General features: G+C 41.6%; 1 protein-coding gene across 1 annotated transcript; it reads right to left on the bottom strand.

Moving 5' to 3' along the window:
- Nucleotides 1–512: 512 nt before the first annotated feature.
- Nucleotides 513–26745, bottom strand: uggt2 (UDP-glucose glycoprotein glucosyltransferase 2). The gene is made up of 40 exons (XM_068746177.1): nt 26621–26745; nt 26072–26154; nt 25838–25968; nt 23069–23181; nt 22299–22476; nt 21575–21671; nt 21420–21492; nt 21178–21278; nt 20846–20945; nt 20378–20438; nt 20032–20123; nt 19736–19886; nt 18506–18625; nt 18187–18272; nt 17930–18065; nt 17589–17720; nt 17345–17509; nt 16872–16995; nt 16685–16783; nt 15893–15987; nt 15411–15617; nt 13295–13426; nt 12630–12760; nt 12186–12281; nt 11985–12087; nt 11263–11342; nt 10264–10453; nt 10008–10166; nt 9791–9876; nt 7500–7584; nt 7308–7390; nt 6803–6826; nt 3845–3943; nt 3658–3742; nt 2802–2984; nt 2493–2653; nt 1607–1721; nt 1391–1507; nt 793–955; nt 513–649 (listed from the first exon to the last, which is right to left on the bottom strand). The coding sequence occupies exons 1-40, from the start codon at nt 26743–26745 to the stop codon at nt 627–629; spliced, it is 4584 nt and encodes a 1527-aa protein (XP_068602278.1). The 3' UTR covers nt 513–626.
- Nucleotides 26746–27831: the final 1086 nt, after the last annotated feature.

Below are 27831 nucleotides of genomic sequence, written 5' to 3'. Positions count from 1 at the left end.
AGAGGCACGTTCAACAATTCATAGCAATAATCAACGACAGCATGATGTGTTTTTGAAAAACTAATTCATAAAAAATACATTATGACTTACTAATAAAATAATACACTAAATTTAGAAGGGAAGGACAAGTGAGAGTAGAAGGAAGGAGTAAGACAAAAAAAAATACAATCCTCCCTCCCTTCAGCAAAATGAAACAGTAACCGTGAGATTTTAAAATATTAAGAACTGATCAGACACAACTTTGGTTTGTCAGCAGTTAAATTAGGAATACCTTAAAACAGGCTTTAAAAAAAGGTTTTGAAATCCGGTTCTGAGAGACGCGTCTGCCGTCCTTCAGTGCAATATATGCCCACTATTTAACCCCTTGTGCTTTGACTCTCTGCTAATTACACACTAAGCTAACTGCGTCGCTGACACTTAACACTCACATGGTGTTTCATTTCTCAGACATGTTGGCTGCAGCAGCAGCAGCAGATGCGTCATCTCTGCACGGAGGCCCCCTCCTCCAGCCAGGGATGTAACACTCCATGGCTATGTTTATATGGAATTGTCTGTCTTCAAGCTTCACAGGTGGCCTGCATGCAAAGGAGCTGCCTCCTCCTCCTCCAGTACATTGCTGGCAGGCGTTAAAGTTCATCCCTCCGCTTGCCTGCTCGGCAGAGGGGAGTGGGAGTGGGGGTGGGTGAGAGAGGCAAGAGAAATGTTAATCTTTCCAGAATAGAAGTTTTTCTTTTTTTTGCCTTAAAAGTGGGTAAATGAGACCGTAGAGAATAAACGGCTTCCTTTGTTAACCTTTTTGAAGTTGTGGAGAAGGAGTCTGCCTTTGAGTTGCTGAGTCTTCCTGTTCCTGCAGCCGTCTCAGTAGGTTCTTTATCTCGTTGTCGTACTCGACCCACTCAGGCACGATCCTCACTGCAGCCGTTAGCTTGGGCTCCTTGGTCTTTGGGTTATTGCACTGCAGCGAGAAGGCAGACAAAGCAGGCACTTCACTCACGCTGCCAGTGGCACTTTCTGCAAACAAGTCATATTGCTATTCCCAGCACTGTCTGTGGTCGCCATTTGATCCTAATTTGATTTCCAATTCTGTTAAAAGGACATCAGCCCATGAATAGCAAAGTGCTGTCCTACACTACAATGAGACAATGCCTCTTATTCTTCTCAACTGGAGGCTGTCCAGTACGGTAATTCTCCAAATGAGTTTACGAGTCTACAGGATTGCTCCTCGGCTGTCTCCTAAATGTCACATGGCGAGCAATATCCCTCAGTTAACGCAGGAGGAGCGCGAGTCCACTACTAGAAAAGTTAATGTAGGGAAAGGATTTAAATCAGGACATACGCAAGGAATGAAATGAAAAATTAAGCAAAGATAATTCAGTTCTAATCGACTCACCAGGTCTATGGTCTTCGCTTTAAGCTTGGAGGTGTCGTCGCACCACGTCTCACACCACAGCCATTCCTGTGGAAGAGATTTCACGGCCACCTGGTGGATCATGTTGTTGGGGAGATCCTAAAACAACCACACAGTATATTTAACTTCATTAATACATGAAATATTGTTACTGCAGTAGTTGTTGAAGGAACATGCAATGAACTCCTGGTTACTTGCCTGGTCCAGGTTGGACAGGCTGTTGGGATCCTGACTCAGGGCTTGGTACTGGCCTCTTAATCTGTCACCGGCTGCAATCTTACGAAACTTCTTTAAATCTACCACATAGAGAGCGCTGGGTGGAATGCGGAGGGACAGAAACAGAAAATTGGTTGTAAGAACTATTTCGTTTAAAGGAGAGCTCGTTCAGATCATTGTGGCCAGCGTGGCACGATAATAAACGCTGCAGACTGTCTGGTGTCATCCGCCCGAGGAGGATGTTTGCCACATGTTTTCACTAGGCCGACTGACGCTGATCATTCAGTCCATCTGCATTAACACACTGGTCTCTAATCAAATCAAATCACTGAGTTCTGCTCTCTGTGCTCAGCCGCCGGATTACCAGATTAGCGTCACACTGATAAATCAGAAGCTTTGTGAATGGTTTAGCTTCTCTCGGAGAATGCAGGAAAACAAAGAACAAAAGGAAGTGCAGAATTTCCAGCCTCGAAATACAACAACAAAAAGAAGCTATTTGTCTCGATGATTTTCTGAACTGTTAATTTCCAGGCAGAGTGAACGTTATATTCTCATAGAGATGAGAAATGTTCTGTTTTGCAGCATGCTTTCTGTTTTAGACTTCTATTGTGCTTAATTAACTTGATGAATGGCCTAAAAGGAAGACAGTGGCTGTAGAAGCACAATGTTCCGCAAGCTATAAATAATACATGGATTTATTCTCCGACCAATCCCCAAGTGGTGACATTCATTTTCTCGAAAAATGACAACAGGGAGAAAGAAATCAGGAATATCCTGACAGTGTTATTGCAGAGGGGAGATGGCTCAACAAGTAAACGATCAGAGGTCCTTACAAAGCAAAGACAGGAGTTAATGCTTTAAAGTCTACCTGATGTGGTATTTCCTGTGTCCGAGATGCGAGGCCCAATAGCCTGTTTTCCAAAAGCGATAGCCTTCCATTTCTCTACGGCTGTCACAGAATGGCGTGTAGCCATAAGGAGCACCTTCCAGGTCCAATTCTCTCAACTCTTTCAGATCAGCCCGAACTATCTGCAAGAAAGATGGAGAACGTTGGCCTGTTGGGAGAGGACTGAAGACTGAAGTCAGTAATCAAAATATCATCCGATGTTCACAACAGACTGATGTAGAAATAGACATTTACATGTAGCTCACCATGACAGTTCAACGTAATACTCACTTGGTCGGCATCCACAAAGATGATCTTGTCTACAGCCAAAGGGAACAGGACATCCAGGAAGAGGATCTTGTACCCCCAGATGATGCGCTGCTTCTCCGTCTGCTGGTGGAGCCACCGCGGCCATTTATACTGAACCAGTTCATACTGGAAGCCGTACGACGCCGCCATGTGAGGGATGGTCTCCTGAGCGCACCGACAACAAGCATCAGGCGTTAAGCCAACGGAGCTCTCCGGAAACAGAGTGAGCCTCACGGAAATCCACACGGCTGGTTATATTGCAGCGTTGTGTTGCGTTCACATGATCTCAGTCTCATTTCAGATAATTGTGATTACCTGTTGAGGCAAATAATTGTCTCGCAAAACAAAGGAAGTTTATTTGAAAGAAAAAATCAATTTCTAGAACATGGAAACCTACATTGAGTTGCAAACAGATAATGTTATGAAGTTATGATCTTTGACTGTAATATAAATAATCACCAGCTGCAATATGAGCGCTGAAAAGCAGTGGGAATGACACCACACAGCCTCAAACTACTTCACCAAAATAAAAGATGTTTTTATATTAACGATATCAAAAGACAGATCTTTGTTGGAGATGGGTGTGTAACTACGATTCATTAAAATCTAATTTCATTAAAGTCAAACTTGTCTGAGACTCAATTCAGCTACTAAAAAAGTCCAGATTAAAAAATAATTTTAAAGGTGTATGTAAGCCAAGCATAAGTTATTTTAAATAAGCAATGTGATTGGTTCTATAGAAAATAGCAAATTGTTCGCCATCATTTCTTTGATGAGTGTAAATACACCTCTGATGAACAAGCAGAATGCTGTAAGGTTCTTGAAGTGATAGAAGCACCTTGAACGATGGGGAGAGGTAATTCTTCAGGAACCAGAACTTCACAGGTGTTTGGGTATGTCGAAGGACAGACAGCATCATAATCCTAAACGAAAGTAGTGAAGAATCGGTTTGAGGATCTGGTCCAAAAGGGAGGCAAAGCAGAGAACCTGAAGAGCGTCTGAGTGTTGAAGTGAAAGCGGTCTACCTCAAGAAGCGCTCGTACAGGTGGCCCGACGCCACGGAAAAGATGTTCAGAACGTCCTGTTTCTTCTCTGCAGCATCTCTGGAGCCGCCACCTGTGATGCTGTAAGAGACCACAATACATGAGCCTCTTGTGTTTTAACTGTTGCATAGTTTTATGGAGGGACAGTAAATCAGGATTTAAACATTAGTCACACAGCTACCGTTGAGCCAGTGTTCAGACACAAACAAACAAACAAACCAGGCACCACTCGAGAAACAGCTGAGGCATGTTATTTAAATGAAACAAAAATGCAGGTCATGGCATGGTTGATTGCATCTGCCCCCCCCATCCCGTTTAGAACCAGTGTTTTCTCCATTATAGAGAAAATATGGAGGAGGGAGTAACATCCTACAGAAGTAAACACACAGGGGCAAATTACGCTTCTGTATATTCAATCACGTTTCATAGTTTAATAAGCCTTGTGGTCACTCTTCAGAAAAATAATACATATCCGGTTGCTGCATAAACAACATTATTATCTTTAAGGTACAGCCATTAAGATTTAAACACAACTATAATCTGCTGTTTTGCCAATTCTTTCTTTTTTAGATATAATTTTAAAAACGACTCAGCAACTAAAGTGGATTTACTGAAATATTTTCATGTTGAGAAAGCACAGCAGCAGCGTGATATTCTCCACACGTCTGGATGCAGAAACACACCCGAACTAACACCGCTAAAGAGCAGCGGTTCATGATGCACGGCACCTTTAACAGACAAATCAGGACTGGTGCTGGTGGGTAGCCGTGTCTGCAGTCAAACTGCACGTCCTTATCGCCAGCAGACTCCTGATAGTTGAACGAGTGTCCATCCTTCTCTCAATCACAAGCACAGCCTCTTCCCCGAGGCTCCAGAAGGATGTGAAGGGACCTCTGATGCAAACAACGAAGGCACTTCCAAACTTAAACTCAGTAATGGCTCAGGAAAACATCCATTTCCATTTTGTAGCCTGAACGTTTTATTCCTCTGCAGTCATCTAATTATTTGCGTCCCTGCACTCCTTCTCAAACCCAAAGCACTTCTCTCTCTTGGCTTCTGGGGAGTCGCCACGCATCTGTAGAGTCTGGGGAACTCAACCGGCTGTCACGACTAAACCTAAACCATCATGAAGGGCCTCCAGCAGCACAGTGGGGCCCCCAGATAAGCAGCTTTATAGGGTCAGGTGGGAGCCCATTTGGCTGACACACTCAAGATAATCTGGGCTGGGTTTTTTTCTCCATCTCTGTCATTTGAGCAAAGTAAACATAATGACTGTGTGCCAATGAGCTGATAAAAAGACCAAGCAGTGCTGAAAAATATTACAGTCTAATTTTCATGTTTTCCATTCGTTGAAAAGTAACGTGTATAACATGTACCTCATCAAATACTCACCAGGACCTCATAGTTTTTGGACATACTGACGCTTGCTGACGCATGGGTTCATGTCATCAAGTCTTTAAAGCGCCTCGTCATGACAATGAACGCCTCACAGCATAGTGACGTTACAAATGAGGGCTACAAAGACATGCTTACTTTCAAGAAACAGTATTTTGTAAGACGTGTGGTAAAGCCCCCCCCCCCCCCCCCCGGGATATTCAGATCCTTTCATGTTAGCAAACCATAAACTATTATTCTGCTCTGCAGTCGGATCACAATGGATTTGTCTGAGAATGTAATTTAGAGTCTCTTGGAAAAACCACTCTGTTCCGTCGATGAGGGAAAAGGGTGAGAGTTTAACTCTGATGTTTCTCAGGCTAAATTGCATTTGGTGATTGTGAACATTTTCTCTCTGCACTGAATGTTAATAAGACTGATTGGTGATTTACGTTAGACCTGTTGGACGAGGTGAGAGAATAACGGCGCGTAGACAACGATACGCTGATCTTTTGCTCATGAATGCATTGAGATTATTGTGCCTTTGATATAATGGGAGGATAGGATGGAAACACGCCAAACGCACGCCCTCCAAATAGTGGATTTAAGTTAATTTTAGATTCATAAATCACAGACACTTAACAAGCAGTTGTGTCTCTTGAAACCATCATCAAACCCTTTTTAACCTCTGAGTACTTTCATTACACAAGTGCAAGCATATCCTGGGAAATGGTTTTAAGATTAAATTCAATTATAAATCTATTCATGTATCAGTCCAAACACTTTCACCTTCCAATTTGGTCACATCAGAGGCAGGCAAGATATAAAGGGTAGCCCGAGCCTTGTACTCCCCCCTGACACACCAAAGCTCCTAACAGCAGATGCCAAGGCCACGAGACCTTTTAATCCCTTCAGCATGTTTTGGGACTGCCTCAGGGTGTCCTCCCAGCTGGACAAATGTCCAGAAAGCATCCTGATAAGACAGCCCAAACACCTTACTTAGCTCCTTTCAACATGAAGGAGCAGCGCTTCAACTCAGAGCTCCTCCGTCCATCCACGGGGACGGAGGGTCCTTACAACAGCTGGTTTGATTTATTAAAGAGCACAGACGCAGGAAAATACACAAGAACTGGATTACATTAAAAGCAAGTCAGACAAAATATATCTTCAAATCCTGAGATACTCAATCCAAAAAGTGCTGTCCAAGTCAACCAAAATCTCCAAATCGTTTTCTCTTCTATGTGACCCCCATTCAATGCATATATGTATGTATGTATGTGCGTGTGTGTGTGTGTGTGTGTGTGTGTGTGTATGCACATGGGAACACACGCGTTGCACAGGCTATGACTATGGAACAAATAAAAATGCCCATGAAAACATGAAAATGTAAATATATTATTTATAACCTTTCAGTCACATGATGCATATATTTTTATTGATCATCCTCATTCATTATGAAACATGGGATATTAGCATGGCCTTTGAAAACTGCTAATAAAAATTGCATGTTAATGAGTAACAACAAATTTGTTTTAGCTGTTAATGGGTTGCAGCAACACTGCCTACCTTTTCTCAAAAGCACTCCACACACTTCAAACAGAAAGCATTAAGTGAAAAGATAGGATCACACAGTTAGGAAGTGTTGGGGAGACACACATGCACATGCACATATACACGCACACACATACCTACAGAAGCACATATTTTTTGCAAGACTAGATCTTACAGCATAATATTGCAGTCTGGGTCGAGGGGAGGAATAAATTCTCCTGAAAGTGCATCGTATAATTGACAAACAGAAGGTACATCAGAAAACTTTCCAATCAATGAGCTCACAGTTGTTACTGTCAGTCAGCTGAACAAGAGCTGTAACCCGCGTTACCCCTGTGTAAAATGTAAAACCCCATTTTCAATTACATATATGATGTTGCTTTATTGATTTCTACATTTGTAAATCATTGCATGTTATTATTTTTATTTACTGGTACACAGCGTTCATTTTCCTTTTAGAAACAGTGTTGTAAACCCAACCTCATTTTTGCTGCACATGAGAATACAGTCGATTGCATACCTTGCTATGGAGTCCCAGAGGCCTTTGCTTGCACTATTGTCACTTAAAAGATCCTCATTGATCTGGTTCGCTTTCTTCTGCACCTATGAAAGGAGACACAAATCAATGATTTCATCACCTGAAAGAGTATTTCAAACTCCTCAGTATGAGGACTCTGCAATACTTCATACTTAACAAAGACACTTCACTCACTCTGACTTTGATGATCTTACTGTGGAAACTGTTCAGCACAGCTATGACATCACCAGAATCTGCAGGAGAATCCGTTCCATCATGGCTGAAAAAGTGGATAAAGAGTTCCTCATAACTTCTTGTGCTATAATGCAACAATATATCATGGCAATTGTATGTGAAAACATACTAGGCAATAAACCAAGGCCATATTGAAATCAATATAGTCTGCACATTTTTTCTGCAAATAGCTGCACCCAACACATTAAAATGCTTCTACAGGCTATATAAATTATATGTACATTTACAGAAGCACTCAACCAAGTCAATCCGGGTGAGGGTGGTTCACATGTTTCACTCAATGGAATAATGCAAAGGAAATGTGCAGTACGGGCGCCTGTCATGAAGAACTCAACAGGAACTAATGGACAGACATCGAGAGCGCACACTAAAACGTTGATACTGGGGGAGCTGCTAGGGTCAGTCCAACCATATTCATTACCCTCCATCATCATTAGGAATGGCTTCACCATTATTTTATCCATCAATGCTTCCAAGCCATGCTGCATGGGTAGTCGGTAAGATATCAATAAAACTGGCCTTTCTCTGTAATTACTAAAGCACTGATTTACCCAGAAGAGAATGTTTTCTGGCAGGTTCTGATGGTGAAACACCAGAAAGCCATCTTCAAGAAGAGATAAACACGGGACCCGATGCACAGAGAGCCATCACAACCCCAACGCTTACTAAAGGCAAGAAAACCAGCCTCAGCACTATGATAAATGCCCCCTAATCGTTGTGCCCCCAACCTAAACTACACACAAATACTACTTGCATTATGCTCCCTGTGGTCAATGATGCAACTCAGCATTTAGGGCTTGTGTTAGGGAGCACCAGAGATCAATCTGTACCCCTGCTCTGAGGAGAAGGAAAGCTGGCCATCTCATTCATCGCTGTCAGGGTGAGGCGCAGTGGCAGCAAAGGGTACAAAAAAGAAAATGTAGACTCTGGAACTACAGAGCAGAGACGCTCCCACTAGACTCTGATCGGTCACCTAACCAGAGAAGAGTGCCGCTAACCACAAGAGTAATGACACTGCCAAGGTGAAAAATGACATCACCTCTTAGCCTCACCTGGAGGATTGGGGAATAAATCTTGGTTGTCCGAAATGATTCCAGGGGAACCGAGGGCTGTATGTGTCCTTAATCTTAGGAGAGGATAGCCACCGAGTACAATATCTGTGATTGTGAGGACATCTAGTATGGTGCAGTACAGCTGTTCAAAGCTCAAATACATGGGCTGGATTTGAGCCATTATCACAACTTGACAGCGAGGGATTATTGTTCTTTGTTGTGTCAAATAAAAGTTACTAAGATAAGAATGTAATTTATTTGAGATAAAATAAAGCGTACTAATTAAAGCCCAGCTTCATAATTGAAAGAATGTAAGAGATTGAAAACTGCATTTTGTTCAAAATGCATCATCTGTTCCACCCGAGTAAATTAAACAACGCCAACGCACTCTGCCTAGTATATGCAGCCAGCGACGCCTATGCCGTCGGAAGTGGAAAACATTCTGCTATCTTGCAGACTGGGCTTGATGTCATGGCAGGTGACCAGCTGAATCATCCCTCTCCTCTGTCTTCTGTTTAATAGCACCCATTTCCTCCCACTTGTCTCTCCCCCTCTGTGGTTAGCAGAAGTCCCTGCACTAATCAAAACCTTCAGTTGCTATAGTGTCAGCGCTCTCTAAGTTACCATAGTGATGGGTTTCACAGTTACCTGTATGAAATAGAGAGATACCTGAAAACAACCTTGATGAGAAACCACCTAATCAGCATCACTTCTTATTCCACTAAAAAAGATCTCACTGTCTATGTCCAAATGCATACCTATATTTGAAAATAAAACTATTCTACCCACATGGTATATTAGGTTTACAGGCAATATATACACTATAGATGTTTTGTGATTCACTTCTATGAAGTGATGAAAACAAGTGATGATCTTCTTTGGGCACTGGAAACCAGCTGTTTTTAAAGAGTATGGTGGATCTAATCAAGAAATACTAAAAGAAAACATATTTCTAGATGTGTGGAAGATGACTTTTGGGGGGGGTCACTGGATTCTAAAAGGTCAATGATCAGATGCATACTTCAAGATCAAAAAAGGCTTCTCCTCAGAATATTGCAGAACAATATAACAGAACTGAAGGCCTTTGAGAAACGGGTTAGGATTACACAGGAATAGTGCCAGAACATCTGCTATAAATCTGTTTGGAATTATTTAAGGCAGAAACTTGTGAATACTCACGATATAATTTGATAGATATCCTCTGATCTTCCTTTTCGTAGTTTTAGGGTCCATGCACCAGGGTTGGCTTTCAGCTGGAAATATCCCTGTTGTGGTTAAAAGAGCAAGAACAGTTAGTGTGAGCACCCGATTATAGCGATTCAGTGTGAAAACCATGTCATCTTTGCAAGAAAACTGTCTTTGGTAAGCCAAATATTGAGTTAAGAGGGTTTCTGACCAAGTTAGCCATGACAATCGTGTCATACATGAGCGGGTCCTGACTCATGCCTAAGGTAAATTGCAGTCCACGGGGAGGTTGGCCGGTTGACAGGTCGAAGCAGTGGCCCTCTATCAAGAGATGCTCCAGCTCATACTCTGCTGCCACAGTCCCACCCACCTGGAGTGACATCACACATTACAGAGGACACATGTAACCGATTCATGAACGTGCATGGGCCGTAATTATGTGTGGCTTGTGATACGATCAAAGTCACCTCCTGCAGGTGGATATTATCCAAGTCATGCGGACTGCGGACAGCCTGCACCATCCAGCTCTCTGGCGTGATCATATTGAGGGTCAGCAGAGGAGATTCTGGGAGCTCCATGAAGCGGGCTACTGGTCCTGGAGACACGGTGTCATTGGCCAAGAACGTTACGTCAGACTCCAGCACAAAGCGGTAAAAACTGCAAAGAGAGGGATGATCATACATATCATATGTTAATTAATACCTCGCCATTGAAGTGAACACTTTATTTTTTAACAGTTCCAAGCAACAGCCACCCTGGCCTCTTGAACAAGCCCAGAATGACGGCCTGGTGTGTAACAGCCCACTTCCTTTAACTGAAGAGACACGCTATGTTGGGCTAGCTGGGTTATGTAGGACCGCTTCCAAGCAAGGAATGTAACACGATTACTCCTTTCTGCTTTATTACTCAAACACCAGCTCCTGGCTAGTCTTGAGTGTGTTCTATGACACCGTAAGCAGCTTGACTTTCTCTCTCATTTGAGAATATCAAATATATATTTATGTCCATGACAAGCAATTTCTAATGAGTGTGATGGAGTGGACAACCAACAGGGATTACGATTTTATGGTTAATGAGGGCGTTTATACCATAAACGATGTCTCCATGGTGACTGTTAATGCTGGACTGTTAATGCCGCCACTAAAGGACCCAACTCAACCAAAACATGCCACAGATTCCGGAATAGTAGTGATGTGAACTATTTCAACCTTTTATTTGCTCTTTTGTTTTAGACTTTTATTTTTAGTGCATGGGCAGAACTGCAACAGTGCAGGCTGTAAGTAATTTGCCCAGAGATGCAAGGGGAGCCCCAAAGCAATAAGGTGGTGTTATTAAGCAGATTGCATCTGTGCAGTATAATCTTAAAAAGGGAAGGGGTGGGGCAGAGATGCCAAGTCTGCAACAGTCAGAGGATACACAAACAAGCCCAACAGGAAACTGTAATTAATGTTGGAACTCGTGTTTACCTCTTGAGGGGCATCTCTGACAACATTGCTCTGCAATTCATAAACAACTGCAGTCTCACATTGGCCACTTGACTGAGCACCTGCAGGAATCGCATAGGAAGAGATGAAGTTAGTCGTCAGTCAGGTATCGCCCAGCAGAGACATGCAGAATGAGCCTATTGCTGAACAAGGGAAGTCAAGGCACCTTCTAACTTCTCCTTTCATGCCAAAGCATGTCGTCTTAGATATCATCTTTCGTTCGATTGCTGTCGATGCAGCCAGTTAGCAGTGTTCAATACAGAAAAGGGAGCATGCTGGCTCTGCTTGGCTGTCTGCAGCGGCACAGCCAGTCAGATTTTCATATTCACCCAAGTCAGATGTTTTACAACAGCAAGCCTCTGGCTCGATGTGACAGACATCTAATGGAATTCAGTGACTCCAAGTCTTCTGCGGAAACGCTTTCTCAACATTACATGTTCGATAAACAAATTGTTTCAGCTCACAAGGAACACAAATAAGGACTTTTTCCTAGTTTTCTGCTGAATTTTACAGACTTAAACTCAGGTACAGTATGTTTCTGTCTAAACAATGGGCAGAAAGCAACACAGTCCTCAAATCATCTGTTCATGCATCAAGAAAAGAAAAAAACCTACATATTAAACGAGTTTCTGCATCGTTCCTTTAAGTGATTTTAATGGAATTATGTGCGAAGACAGGAAAATGATGACGAATATACAGCTTACTATCAGAAGAGGGGATATCTTCTGTGCCTCCCTCGTGAGCGGGTCCACAATAGCAACAACGTCATAGAACACCTCGTTTTCACGTGGGGAATAATGGAGAACACTGAGGAGGACAAGGTTAGAGAAATCAAAATCAAGACATTCACTCCATGTATAAATATTAATTAAATACGGTGGTAATAAAAGACAAATGTTGCCCACCTATGGCTGCTTTTGATAAATTGGACCTCCCTCCTGACTTCTCCTTTGGGTGCTGCAGACAGGAGGGCATCGACCTTCATGACCAGGTCACTGGCGCTAAGAAAAAAAGTTGGGTGTGGTTAACCCTTCATTTATTCATGCTGTGCATCAAGAGAAATATCAAACCGAGCTCACATAATGTAACAACAAGCAGTTAACAAGGAGAATCAGTTAACGCCACCAGAGCTAGGACATTGTGATCACTATAGGATAGCTGATTAAGCAGACAAAAGAAGACTCCTTTCTTTTAGAAAAATGAAACAGAATTACAGTAAGAAGAATTTAAGGTTAAATAGTATTTCACTTTAAAAATACATTTACTATTTTCTTCATCATCCGATCAGATCAGATGAAGAGGAAGAGAATTGTTATCACCAATGACAAGGTTGAAAAATATAAACATACGGCTTTGACTTCATTCCCATCTGCTTAACTTTGTCTTTAACTTTTTTTGCAGATGCGCTCAGTGTAATCTTCTCCAGCAAGTGGAAATCGTCCACAGTGAATTCCTCCTGCTCTTCAAATGGGCCGAGAATCTAAAGAAAAGAATGCATTCGGAACATTTCCAATTTGCGTCATCTAACATTTGTCACGATGGCGCTCAACGTAATACGATCGGGACTTGTTTAATCCACTTTTGTATTTTAATTTTGGGAGTAGTGTCTTGCCACTGCAGCTGCAGAAAGTTGAATCATGTTAATTGTTACTAGCGTATCAGAGGCTGCCCCCCCCCCCCCCCCTTTATACGTGGCTGTCAGCATGACTGCTACTGAGACATCAGTCATCAGCTCTGCACAGTCAGCACATGCAGACACCCACAGTTCAGTTTGTGCCACCTGTGACCTCTGAGACAGTCATGCTGATCTGACAGTACCAAGGAAGCACTGAAGGCACAAGAGGGGAACTCATCCAAAGCGCAGCGGCTTATAGGATCTGCCTCCCTTCACCAAACAGCAGCTGCGATGCTTTATCTTTCTAACAAAGTGTACTTCTAAAGTCTATTCATAAATCAGTATTCTGCAGTTACTGAGGAGCTGCTAATTGAACTGCGTTGGGTAGAACACACTCACCCTGCCATTGCTGATCACTGCCCGCTGTCCGGGACGCAATTTCAGGACTTCTCGACAGAAAAGCTGCTGACTGTGGATAAAATCCATTTCCAGCGTGTTGAACTTTTTCTCAAAGGCATCCTTGTCCATGCCCTAGAGCAGAATAACAAAAGTTTGTTTCTGAAACATGAATTGATTGCATTGTTGGCTCGTACATTTCTGAGGAATGCCTGATATGCTGCACGTTTCGATAAATAACTCAAATAACTCAAACAAAAGGGAATGATGTATGTGAAGCAAAATAATTATTCACAATATCATCGATGCCTTGCGTCAGCACAATCACCGCTGCTTTTCTAAATATTTCAACCAGAGGTTCAAGCTAGATTAATCAATTTGTAATTAATATAACAAACTCTTAATTAAGCCTTGGTCATTTTGTCCATAACAAATTAAGTGAGGGAGTGTGGCGGGTTTGTGGAGTCAGGTTATTAGTTTCTCCACCATCTCTCCTCGGGAGGACAGGTGAAATACCAATAATGTCAGCACAATCCAGTCAGCAACTCTGTCTGGCAGCCAATAATAAACTCATATCCCTGGACTCCGATCTCAACTCACGCGGCCCCCCCCTACCTACCTCTCTGTTGCTATTTCCAGCTCATTCTCTCCCAATTGCTTAAGCCCGTTATAATTGAAGGGCCGTTTGTTACGGCTCGGCCCCAACGCAGCCGGCGCTGAATGACTTATTTTTGATGGGAGCGATGGGAGCTCCTCTGTCAACTGGTTTGTTGATTAGTGCCTGAGACTTTGTATTTTTACATGACATGTGGGTGGATACTGCACACTACTGAATCGCAAACACTAGAGGCTCAGACTGCTTACAGCAACAGAGCGCCGGTCAGGCTGGAATGAGCACAAGAGGTTCACGCAGCCATGAGCAATGAGTAGGAGGCTCGGCTTTTCATTCGGGTCCTGGAGACCAGGTATCCAACAGCATTCCTAGTTAAAGATTCAGCGTATGGGGCCTGCCTTGTGCTGGTGACAGATCAAGTGGAACTGACAGTGAGTAGGCTGCTTGGCTCGGCATCCACAGGCTGCGGAGCATCATGCTCCACAGCCTGTCGAAAGCCATTCTTTTCGCTGATGTTTAGGGGAGGAATGGGGAGAGGGGCTCATCAATCACCATTTCCCCCTCCGACTGTGCGCTTGAATCAGGAAAGCAGGAGAGAATCTGCAAGTGGTTATACACAACCTTTGTTTACCTTGTTTTTCCTCTCATGCTGATCAATTGTGCCTAAAATGTGCTCACTTATCAGATCTGACAAGCATTTCTCCCATTCTTCAGCAATAGATTTAAATGATGCAACTTTCACAGACACAAGTGGACACCTAAAACTTAGATAATCAATCATTAAAAGATAATCTATTACTGTCACCTTAGCAACACTCACACTGATGGCCAGCATAGTTTATCTCCTTCCAACCTAAGGAAATGTAGTCTAACACAGCCTTTCCTATTTGATGATTTGATTTTTAATTTTAACGTTACCTTCCTAAACGCCAAGAAATGTAGATTTCATGATAAATATTACACGGGTACAGATTCTTAACAGCTTTGATCTATATTGCCCACCCCTAACCTTTAATAATCACAAAATGGGATTTTACCATCTCGCTTGATTAACAAAGTAGATGATACGCTTAATTTTCTAATCGCCCTCCACTGCTTGTATCAGACAATGCTGATGTTGATGTGAGTTGGCTGGTAGGGTACATCCTATTCTGACAAATAAGTAGCATGATGATAGGCTGAGTTTCATGTTAATGTGGGGGGGGGGGCGTCGAAGGATTTCAGATCAAGGGTTATAACTGAAATATATATATATTTTTATATGATGATATTATAAAGATGATGCTTTCAGTTGTTCCTGAAACACATTACCGGCACACTGGTAATGATAATATTAATCTGATAGTCAATCACTAAATGTCCATTTTGCCTTGAGACGGACAAACTAGACCATCCGATACTCGTTTTTAGGAAACGATTTGTTTGGGTCAATAGCCTGCCTTAATTAAAAGTTCCATTAGACTTCAGGAAACACACAAAAATAACTTTTGTTTATCCTTCTTTCACCTCAATCAGTAAGTCCTTCATTTTGGTTCCCCTCTGGAGAAGCTGGCTGCTTTTCTCTTTCAGAAGTTTTTGCACAAACTCCACTGCAGCCTTATTCTTCTGGGTGAGTAGCGAGGCCCAGATTGCCCGGTACAGCACAGTCTTGTCTTTACTGGGCTTTCCGCTGGGGTTATCGATCACTCCCACACGCACTCCAGGGCTGGCCTCCTACTTGTGCATGCACACAAACACACAAAGACATGCACAGAGCACTGGTATATCTCACACAAAGACTACACTTTCCTGGATTTGCAGAATTCACTGGTGAGGAAGGTGCTGATCTGATATAATTTCCCGATGGGATTATTAAAGTATTCTGAATCTGATATTTTAATGAGCAAACATTTCAGATTTTTAATTGTTTTTAGTGCATAATATACAATCCATTATGGAAACTAAATGTATTAAAAGAAAAGAGGAAGATAAAAAATTATAGGACTCACGACATGTTTCAGAGCACTGAGCAAAAGTTTTGTTCCCGAGTCCTTGTCAAAGTCTCCGGCGAGCCACATGGTCACAGCACTGATCCTATCCTCACCTAAGGTAAAAGAGCACAGCCACTTTCAAACGTCGAGCTTGGATTGGAACGGCATCCACACTGCGTCCCCTGTGGTTTGGTGACAACTGTACAGTAAAATGATATATAATCAGTCCCAAAAAGGGCATTTAGGAACAGCTATTAATCATTTAAAAAGGTTAGGTTTAATATTTTACACTGACAGAAGGCTGACAGTGAGAAGGAAAAGAGAGACATCTTCTAATGCACCACCTACAATTCTTTTTTTTTATTCAATGGTTTATTTAGCAAAGCAGGTCAGCTGATCAGCTCATCCATAGAAAAAATGTGACAATCAGTCTCCTCCACCTCAGTATGACAGCTACGCTCCAGGCATGAGTACTAAAATGCATCCCTGACAACCATTAGGACTACTGGCCCAAAGCCAGACAGCACAAACCAAGCAATTATCTTGTTGGAAGCGCAGCATGCCTACTTTAACAAAGGTCAATGTCACACTTTCATAGATCAGTAAAGCACTGCAGGATTTTTTTTATTTTTAATACCACTCATTTTAAGGTTTTCAACATTTAAACCCAGACTGGTTGTTCCACCTTAGGTAACAAGATGGAGATGCACGAGGAAGAGCTTCACATTGTTGCTTGTCAGTGCTAAAAATGAATTGGTGTCATCAAAACTTGTGTTTAGCAAGCAAAGCACAACGTGACTGTCTCCTTACCCTTATTTGTAAAGTACTTCATTCTCTTAGCCATCACAGATGTTCTGTCTCTGGAGTCTAAGAATGAAAACATAGACGCATCCTCCCAATCGTCTACAACTGCAAGGAAAGAATGTACAAGTGAGAAATTTGGGAGAAATGACAGTGAAACAATTTAGAATCGTATAAGGAAAGTGGAACAGGTCACCTGGTTTGGAAGTGAAGTCAAGATACTGTCGGTCAAGGCTTAGGATAAAAGTGTTAATCCTGGGAACCACATTGGCTTGCTCCATTAGATAGTCCACTACATCCGACCCCTCCGTTAACTGACCCTGTATCGGTACGTCAAAAGAAACGCCAGCAATGTTACCAGGAACAAATGTCCAGGATAACTAAGTGGTTTATTTCTGAAGCGCAATGAAAGGACACGTTTGTCTGAAAATGTGATGACAAATTGGCTGCCAGCGAGGAAGAGCTCTGTGATATACAGCATGTAATGCAACTAAATGCTTTATGCTTTTGTTGTTGTTTATGTCATGTGTTACTGATTAAATATTGATACTTATCAGAAGTTAAAAAGCTATTGTCACATTACAGAAACTATACCTAAGCAAATGTTTAAATTCCAAAGCGTGAGCTCGACAGACTCAAAGAATGTCCTTGTGTTTTGACATGTCGCACCATGAAGACGGCTCTCTGGAGGACGGTGGTGGTGTCCATTATGCGCTGCAGGAGAATGGTTTCCAGTTCATCGGGGTCCATCTCGTCCGGGCTCAGAGTGACGCCGTTAAATAACGCCAGCGGTAAAGCACCCAGGCCAGTCTTCTTGTAGAAGAGAGCGCCATCCTGAAGCAGGCAAAACACGGATGTTCACAATTACTCTTACAACCGACAGACAGAGAAAAGACTTGTTTCATTTGATTACCTGCCGCCTGTCATCATATTCAGATTCTACACCTAGAATCCTTTCGGCATTGGCTTTAGGGAATTTTTCCTTCAGGTAAGCGGAGACTGTATCAACAGTCAGCATCTCCCCTACATCTAGTTTTTTGTACAACTGCAAGAGAGTGGCAAAGTCGCATCAATTTTGATCAACACTATTTTGAAATGCCTACTTCTATGAATAATGTCCAACAGAGATAACACAACATACAATAAAAAGAAAAAGAAATCTGACTTCTGAGGACTGAAAAGCTGAGCTGGTTAGGAGTTAGCTACTGTTCAAACTGCTAAAACAACAGAGATTGGTGCAGGAGACATTCTTACGGAGAACAGGGACATCAGGGACTGGGATAAATCGTACTCGTCTGCGATGTAATTCAGCAGTCGGTAAAATCCGACCCCTGCATCCGAGAAGCCATCAATCTCATCTTCGGTGTTGACAACAAACACAAATCCAATTCTATAGGAAGAGGGTGAACACAAGCATTCAATTTGTAGGTAAAATGAGAATCACTAGCTGTTAAGATTATAAATGCCGAGAGCGGAGCTTAGAAACAGCTGCGAGAAATAACAGCACCAACCTCAGGGGGATCTTGTGCTTGTAAAACAGCTCTGCGAGTTTCACCAGCTCAACACTTTCTCCTTGCACTGGATCAAGGAACAACACCTAGCAACACAGGTGTCGCCATCAATTCTGCGTCGTAACGCGTTTACAAATACGCAGTATGTTTGATCACTGATTACTTGTAGTACTTCAGTAAATCCTCTCTATTGTGAGAGTGAATTTTTGGCTGTATACTAAAATGTACCATCCAACATTTTGAGAGAAAAAGCTATTAGTCTGAGTGTAACAGCGAAGAGCCAGAGGGACGATAAAACCAATGTCTTTTGGCAACTGACCAGGTTAAAGAAATTACGTCTGATCTGCCGGATGACTCCAGGAAAGGTGGCTCGAAGGAGCTCCTGTACGCCGGACGGCCAGCTGCGGTACACTGGGTCGTTCTCTATGTCGTTCATCCACTGGAAAATGTACAATAAAACAGAGTTTATGTCTGAAAATAAAGAGATTCGTGAGTTGAGTCCAATAAAATAGCGAATCCATCTTGAAATGCATGGTAACGGCCTCACTCTGGGAAAGCAGTGGTGCTTTCTGTATTATTAACGGTCCAGACAGGATATATAATGACAATATTCAAACACTGTTTTGCCTTATCTGAGCATTTTGTTTAGATCTAAAAGCACATTGGTTTTCATTCAAGTGTGACTTTTGACACTTAATATACGGTTCACTGCGATTGGGTTTTCCGACTCTGGACCTGAAGCCTCTGCCAGCAACCTGCAACCTCGAGTTTAAACCTTTCATCAACAAACTCTGGATTCCATCAGTAGCTCCACTTTATATGATTATTGGTGATGATCTTATTCTCCTATCCTACTTATAAAACACAATATTGTTCACAGTTTCATGAGGTAAGTTCTGAAAGCATTTCTGTTCTGATGATGAATGATGTGAGAGGTGTGCATAAGATTAATATGCCCTGACAAACTGACCTGGTTGCTCAATAAGAAAGTAGTTTCACTTGAATTCATTATAATTTAATAAGCAGGCTGCACATTAGCTGTGCGTAGATAGGCATTCACAATCATTTTGAATGATTTGCAGCATGAATTAGAACGAGCAGCACGTTTCCACACTGAGTCTGTGTACACCGTGTCTCTGTATAACAATGAAGAACTGAGTAACTGAGGAGTAGAAGCCAGAGTGCAACCGTCCAACTGTAACCTGCACACTCCCTGTGTGTCTCTCTTAAATCAGCAAGCTTCATCTCCGTAAGGGGAGATGTAGGCTGGAACAACAAGCCTCTTTGGTTGACTCTGCAAAGGTTCAATATCTTTCTTTTCTTAATTTTCATTACCAAGAATTGTTGAAGCAGCAAAATAATTCAAGCTTGAACGTTTAGAATTTTATGTATTTTTCTTGGCTAAATTCCCGATTAATAACTGAAGTTACTGGGAGGCTGGAGACTGTTGCAATAAATAGCCTGATGATTGATTTATTAATTCACGCCCTAGTGCATCTACACAGATAAAGGATTCACCAGCAGAATAAAGCCTTTTGAAAGGACTCACCATTATAGCTGGCTGTCTGATATCTAAGGCGTAGCTGTCATCCGCAGCGTTCACAGGCAGCCTCAACAGCTTGCCCTGATGTTCACCTTTAATCCCCAGGTTATGTAGCCCCTCCAACACCGTGGCCTCTCTTCTGAGGATATCCAAAATACTGAAAATACAAACGCACATTGCATCACTTGTGGTTGTGTCTTAAAATGTAATGTCTGTAACAGGATCTCAGAGCCAAATCATTCATCAGAGGCTTCTTTGTGAGAGCCTATTCAAACCGCTACTTGCTCCTGCTGGAGCCCAACCTGAAAGGATTGTGAGTGTCCAGGTCAATGTGCAGACCATTGATGAAGAGCTCCCCATCTCCAGGTTGAACGCCAATGGTTTCACTGATATGCTGCAAGAATGGACGAAAGAAGCGCATTTAATTAAAGGGCAAGAAGCCAAAGTAAGCAACTCAATGTTGTCTTGCAGTGAGATAAGGAGAAATATTATAGAAGAAAGGTGCAAGAGCAAAGTGTGCATCGAGACTTGGAACCAATGTTATGGACTTATGGACTATCTGAAACGCATTCTCTAGAAACAATGGCTAAGAAAACCTAAGAAAAGCTCCTGCACCATCATGCAGGAATGCTGTTTGTGATATTGCACCTTTTGGTTCTCCTCAATTTCTTTTCTCATTTCCTGCTTTACAGCCACTCTTGTCAGTGATCTGTGGGAACAGTAAAACATGCACAGTCACCGTCAGCTTTTACCGCATCCCCAGCCTGCAGTAAAATGCCACTTCAAATCTTACAAAACCCGTAGACCTCAAGACGGTACGATTTTAGTCAACGTGCTGTAAACCATGACTCTTACTCAGCATATTTAGCTTCATTAGACATAGACTCTTATAGCTCCAACAATTTAATTAGAGCTCTACATTAAGGATGAGTTTATTACAGATAACAAATGGGTTTATAAAACAAACTTAATTAAATTAAATTCAATCCATTCAATTAAATTTGATTTGCCTGAACTCTCACACTACAACACAACAGAGGCTAGTGCTCCAAAAACATGGACAAAAGTGTATGAATTATGTTCGGGTTGGCGTCCCCAAGAAAAGACGGCACCTACCTGGCTTTAGTAGGAAAGTTCTGACTGAGGTCTCGCATGAGCTTCAAAGCATCAAACTTTGGCACAAACAGTATTCTGGCAGCCGCCTGGAAACTAAGATCTGTGGAGATTACCAGCATTTATTAGTTGTACATTAATGTGGGGAAATTAAAGCAATGAGAGTTAATCAAAGGAGTAATGTGCTATGACTATGTTAAGCATCAAAGGCTCCATCTCCAGCCAAAAATTGTCTGATACACAGCAATTCTACACAAAAAAGTCTGAAGCTCGATTTACTCTTACACTCTCAACCATGACTCAACTGACATTTAAAATGGCATGACTCTAAATACCTTGAAGCTCCCACACTTTGAGAGGGAGCATGTCATCGGTGCTGTCCAGGAGGTGCTGGCGAAGCTCATCCAGTTGCTGCTGGATCTCAGGGTGAGATTTTCTTAAGAGAAAAGAAAAAAGAAGAGACAAATACGGTGCATCGATTTCATTTTCTACAAAGTCTCAAAAAAAGCAGGATGCATGGTGACAATAAAACATGAACAATAAATACCGATTAACAAGCTTCAATTAAGCTACTCACTTTAACGTGCCAAAAATGAATCCTTGGACTTCATCATTAGTCTCATCCTCAGCATTTATAGCTGTCCTTGAATCTACAAAGAAAAAGGTACGTTGTTGTTTTTTGTTGCCTTGGGCACAGCAAGAACACGCACAGAATGTTTGTTAGCATCCCACCTTTGACTTTGGTGTCATCCACAGCTTTGTACTCTGTGCTTTTGATAGCCAGCTCAACACCATACCCAGACAAAAGCATTTTTCGAGGCTTTGGCTCCTGTACGCAGTGAGGAGCAGAGTAACATCTTAGATGACAGTGAAGCGCAGTGATAATAATCATGACGACTGCAGATCAGTCCCCGGGGGGGGGGGGGGGGGGGGCTGCCTACACTTCATAAACTTCATGCACAGAATGATGAACAGATGGCTACATGCACCAGAAGATTATCTGCATTCAATGTTGATATAAACGTCACCCAGACTAAAAAACATTGACACGATCTTTCACAAGGAGATTTTAACAACCACACCACAGCGGATTATCGGCAGACCGTTAATAATTGTTGATTTATGCTAGTAATTTCCAAACTGCTGGAATCTATAACGGGATAAATAATGATCCCTACATTAAAGAGTACTGTCTGCGATGGACATACAAAACAGATTTGGGGCTTAGATACCTTTATTACGGCTTACAGTCAGTTTCCAAGGGCACAATATTAGAAGCACCTTGGTGAACATGTACCGGTAGCTAAAGTAAAGATAACACTGTGGAAATCTAATAGAAATATGCTGGATAAAGCATTTGAAAAGAAAGATTAATATAGACTATCATGACCTCCATTTGTCTAAAGAAGATACATGCTGAACATTATTGACTTGTTAGAAAAGCATTGCTACTCACCGCTACAAAATGCCTCAGTATATATATGATCGTGCCTTCTTCAGCCTTTGCTGACAACACCTTATGGAAAGCCGCAAACGTCTTGGTTCCGATCTGGGCATAGAGGATCACGGCTGGCGCGTCCGTGTTATTGAGTCTTGGATATGTGTGATCGTTCTTGTATAAGTTTGGTTTTGACCTGCAAACATTTGAAAATGTTAAGGCATTTCTGAAAAGAAATAATTTCAGCAGCATTTTGTTCATCGTAACCAAAATGCTGTCAAACGGGAAGAGCTCTTGGACAATACTTTCATTCATTCTTAAAATCAGGTCAAAATATTACCAGAATCACAAACAATGAAAAAGAAGTGTGTGGCAAAATCTACAGATTCACAGCATGTGGCTGCCTGATCTTCCGCTTAGAATCTTTATGAATGTTCTGTTGCCTTCAGGAGTGTGTTTGAAACACTGCAGGGTAAAAGGTCAGACTCTGCTGCAATGTATCGATCAGGTTACACTGCGGTCTCCATCTTTTATCTGCTCTATCTTTCCCTTGTATGTATAAAGCGTTGCAGGTGAATGTGGTTTTTACAGTGTGCTTCATCCTAATAAAACGAAATAGCAAGTAAATATAACTACGCATACATAAATAAATAACCAAAAGGTTGTGCAGAGGTACGGACATATCTATGCGAGATGGAAAACAAAACCTCATTGCAGTACGTTTTTCATCTTCTGACATCCAGGCTGAGTTTATCCACAGTGTGGAACACCATGCCACTCTGTGTTACCTGCCTGCAGCTGCCTTCAGGAGCTTCTTGAATTCCTTAGTACTGCAGCTATGTTGACCATGAATGGAGACAAAGGCAGGGCAGGCCTCAGGCGGGGGTTCGTCACTGGCTATCTGCCAGGAGCAGGAGAGAGGAAATGTTTCTACATTCTCCAGCAATCAGAATAGCAATTTACACCAGCAAAATGCTATTATTCACTCAAATATATGTCAAAGCAAGAGAAAACTATTCAGTCGCAACAATTTCTCCTCATTAGTGCACAAATAACACCTTTAGCGCTGACAACTGTCTTTTGTGACATTTTGTGCATTTAAAAAGACAACATCAGATGAAGTAAGAGCATGTGAAGAACTAAGGCATTTTCCTTAAGGTACACCAAAATCATATTTTCTGCACTTAATTCCAAATTGAAAGAATTTAAAAAATGTTCCAAGTTAATTTTTGCTTAAATGGAATTATTATGATATTGATATGCTTGCTTAGAGCGCTTCATATCCAGTGATAAATATGCCGTCTCCATTTGGAGTACTTTTTCCAGGAGTGATGGAGAGTTTCATAATGCGATGCAATGTCTATCACCTGAAGCTCAAAAGCTAAACCTATAAGCTTGTGGACTACGAACCTTTAAATATGGATGATGCTGCACAAAAGCTACAAATTCCAGAACCTGGTTGATTTATACACGTCTTTCAGCCACCAGCAAAGAACATATTCAATCACACATTCTAGGTGGCCCCCAGGATTAGTGCCACCTAATCCCTCTCCGACCAAACGTGAAATACGGACACACACCCCTTCTGTTCCTGAATAATGATGTTTTTGCAGAACATTCTAATGTTACAGCTTTTTGATATAGCATTTAATAATTCTAACATTTTGTTATTGCAGGCGATTGCTGGAAATCTCGTGCCAGTTAGCACATGAGTTCCTAAGTTATGGTCAATATCGGCATCGTGAGGGCAATCATCACTTTTGAACACCTTTGCAGAACGTACTCAGGTAAGCTACGGGGTACCATGACCGTCCAATTCTAAAGAGCTCCTTGTTTTACAGTACAGTAATACCTCGACATGTGAGCGCTTTGACAAACGAGTGATTTGAGTTACGAGCTCGATCCAGGAATGACTCGCATGTTAAGGTATTCCTGTATATCTAACCAGTCACAGCTGCAACTGGTGCAGAGCCATGAAGATGTGCAGTGATGAGGAAAAGTATTGAGTCATGTCCTCATTATTTTTCTGTGTATCTCATGCTAAACTCTGTTTGGTCAAATTTCAATTAAAACAAAAGCAACTTGAGTAAACGCAAAATGCAAATCTAAAATAATAATCTGATTCAACAAGCCAAAACGTTGACAAGAGTAAACCTTGTCAGAAGCGGCTGACATTCCAAATTCATCAGAGTCATTTAGGAAGTCGCAAATGATCCGAAGAAAATGTAGGTCAATGTTCGAAGCCCCACAAGTAATACAAAATCTATAAAATTAGACAAGCATGGTAAAGGCAGTGTAATAAGTGGATGCTTCAGGGTCAGGTCGATATAAAAAATGTATTAATTAATCATACAATGACATACCTTTGTGGATATATCAGGAGGTGGCACTGTTTTAAACCCTGGTAAAATGAGCAGCTAAGCGTTGTCTGGCTTCAACTTTCTTGTAGCATCTTCAACCGTTTGTAAAGTCGATCCAGCACTGTTTACGCCGTCCGCCCAATGCCAGTCAGACTGTTCTCTGCTCGAAACATTTCTCAGTGATCAACCTCTAACCCCTGCAAACATTGCTTTCTTCTTTGTACTCAACATATCCATCTTTCCCTCACTGATAGCCCAACAAAGGACATCAGCATATTCACAAGTTATTAATAAGTTATTAACATTGATCAACTATGGATGATCGGAGGAGGCATGCATGGATAGATACTTGATTCATCCCAAAGAGTAATTTGGGGGACTCAGCCACTCTTACAGACACAAGTTTAAATGACATTAAGAGAAATAAAAAGAGCAGCCAAAGTGGCAACAGAATAATCATTTAAAACTTGCATTTATGTTTACTCTAGTTACTCTTAGTTTTATGCTAACTTTTGTGTGAAGACCTGACCCTGTTTAGTGTGAGATATCCATTAAGCTTTGTATATCCCCTTAACCTTCCAATCCAATTTTTGCTGCTGACCTCACATTGCATTTTTGTTGACTCAGGGAAACGTATCTGGGCCTCTACTGACACACAGCATCTATTGCTATTTTTGCTTTCCCACCTCTTTCCTGTCCTCTTTATGCACCTTTCCGTTACCATCAAAATTATTTATACCTCTCCCTCTGACATGAGCATGGTATTGCTTGATTCATACCTGTCTGGTTTAAATTCAGAAATTGTGTGGCCACATTCCCCATTAGTGTAAAGTAATTTTAGATAAACATGAAGCATTAAACCGCAAATTGAATTTTAAAAGTTTAAGGAATAATTAGCTTCAGTTTAGATTAAGAGACGTTTTACATTAGTGTACACATGAGCAAACCTTTGTCATTTCCAAACATTAAAAAAGCCGTAAAGGTGCAAAAAAAACTCAGAAAAAAACAGACAAAGAAATAGATTACATCCAAGGTTTTGTGTAAGGAACTTCTGTGTCCTATTATTCAAATAATTCTGTAATAATTCTGATAATTCTGTTCTTATAAATTACAGATAACCTTTAATTTTGTTCCAAAACTAGTTCTGCGGCACAAACAAAATAAGTACATAATAAGTACATGAGTAATCAGACCTACCTGCTGGGATGCATGAACAGCTGGTGAGTATGACCGAAGGGCCAGGGCAAATTTGAGGAGATTAAGTTGAAGATCTGTGAGGAACTGCCCGGCCTTTTTCAGGATCAAATTGTAGTACGAGCGCACAGATTCTGTGAGGCACATAAATATTATTAACAATGGCGCATTTCGGTGGACTGGCACATTTGCTATGAAGTTAAATGTAATTTTTTTAAAGCAGCAATGAAAAAATACCTCCATGCTTGTATACAGTGAGCTCTTTCACAGTGTCAACAAACTGCCAGAATTTTTCATTCCCATCTTCTCCAATAAACTCGCTGTACAAGAGAGACGAGAGAACGGCGTACATTAGTGAAACCACAGTATGTCCTAAAGTAACCTTTGTCAGACCGCCAATCAATTAGAGATATAGCTGATTGTGCGTAACATTCCTAGTCATGGGTCAGTGTTCTTTGTGAATAATATCTCAGCACTAAAAAAAAACGTTATTGGTAAGCAGTCAATTATAAGGTAATTAAGGTATTATTAAGGTAAGGTAAGGTTACTTTATTTGTACCCGAAGGTAGAATTGGTTTACAGCAGTTACACTTAAACTGTAGTCTGCTGCTGGGGGGGGGGGGGGGGCATGCATAAGGACACTGTGTTTGTTGCAGATAGATTTTATCTCCAGAATGTTATGGAATGCATTTGGGGGATTTATTATCATGTCATTATTCTGACAATCCCAGCTGAAGCTGTTCATTGCGGATTTGTCTGACGTCACACATGCCCGGTAACGATTACCTGGTCTCCAGGAGAAGCGGCGTCATGCTCCACCTCGCCTTTAAACCGGCAGTGACGCCTTTGGCTGCGGACGCGGCGTGATGCGCGTTCAGCAGCAGCAACGACAGCGCAATAATAATCCTCATGATGTTGACGTGACGCGGACCTGCGGTGACAGACAGGCACGCATCAATGGATGCAGCTCCTTTGGCTCTCAGTGCCACGTAGCTGAGTTACTACAAGTTATTAGGTCAACCAGAAATACCCTGAAATTCAGAGAACGTCGCAGTGGAAGATATTAGCAGACCCGAGAGATATCAGCACATTTGTGTTTGTTAGCGAAGGTGCGTTTCACACCGAAGGAGAGAGGAGAGGATTTCACTTTCAGCCACAGCACGAATCTGAATGGTCGTTCCTGAGAGCGTGTAGAAAGTCTGCTACGTCTACTACTCATTTCAGAGAATAAAAAAATACATCATAAGTAGCTAGTGTTTAGTTTTTCCAATTATATACCCCTTTACTCACCCCTTTAATAGTGCTTCCATACAAAGTAAAAGCTTCAGGCAGTTATTTGGGCAGCTAAAGACCCGTGTAGCTCGCAAGTTGCCGGCGATGCCTCCTGTTACGGTGGCCCGCGATGACCACTATTCCTGTACGAGACGAGAGTTAAAGAAAATAATATATCGCGTGTTATTATTAGTCGTCACAGGGTCGTGCCTATTTTTGTACAAACACAATCACTAAAGTTATAATATAGTCTGGCACAGAGCGGGCAGCTAAAGAGACCGCGTTTCTCACCAAACGAACGGAGCACGTTTCATAAAGCCGCATTCATTGTTGAAGAACACACGTCAGAATGCAATTAATATGACTTAGCGTACGATTTACACAAGTGTTATGTTGTAACTGGATAAATGATCATATTTATAATAGTTTATTACACTGTTTATTACAGTGTTTATTGTTAGATGAAGTTGTTTATACACAATATCCAGCTGTGCATCATTAAGAAACAGAAACTCGTCAAATATTTAGCCCCCTAATAAAAAACAGAGAAAAAGAACCCAAACAGCCACTCAAAATGTAAACACGTTTTGTTGATAAGCGCAGATGAAGGCAATGCCTCACATTTTTGATTTTGTTTTACAATGATAAGCATGAAATCAGTTTAAAGAAACCAGATGAAAACGTGTAGACTAACCTTTGCAAGCGTTTGGAATCAGTTATATAAA

Source organism: Brachionichthys hirsutus, chromosome 12 (assembly GCF_040956055.1).
Source record: "Brachionichthys hirsutus isolate HB-005 chromosome 12, CSIRO-AGI_Bhir_v1, whole genome shotgun sequence".
In the NCBI taxonomy this organism is placed as follows: Eukaryota; Metazoa; Chordata; class Actinopteri; order Lophiiformes; family Brachionichthyidae; genus Brachionichthys; species Brachionichthys hirsutus.
The sequence above is the reverse complement of the archived record's forward strand: the minus strand, read 5'-3'. Positions and strand labels throughout refer to the sequence as shown.

Bases quoted from the DNA above. Each gene is read 5' to 3' on its own strand.
- uggt2 (XM_068746177.1), bottom strand. From the start codon at position 26,745: ATGAGGATTATTATTGCGCTGTCGTTGCTGCTGCTGAACGCGCATCAC. The intron at 25,969-26,071 runs GTATTTTTTCAT...TGTGCCTCACAG, and splicing joins CACTGTATACAAGCATGGAG to AATCTGTGCGCTCGTACTAC. The intron at 1,508-1,606 runs GCAAGTAACCAG...TGGTTGTTTTAG, and splicing joins GCCTGTCCAACCTGGACCAG to GATCTCCCCAACAACATGAT.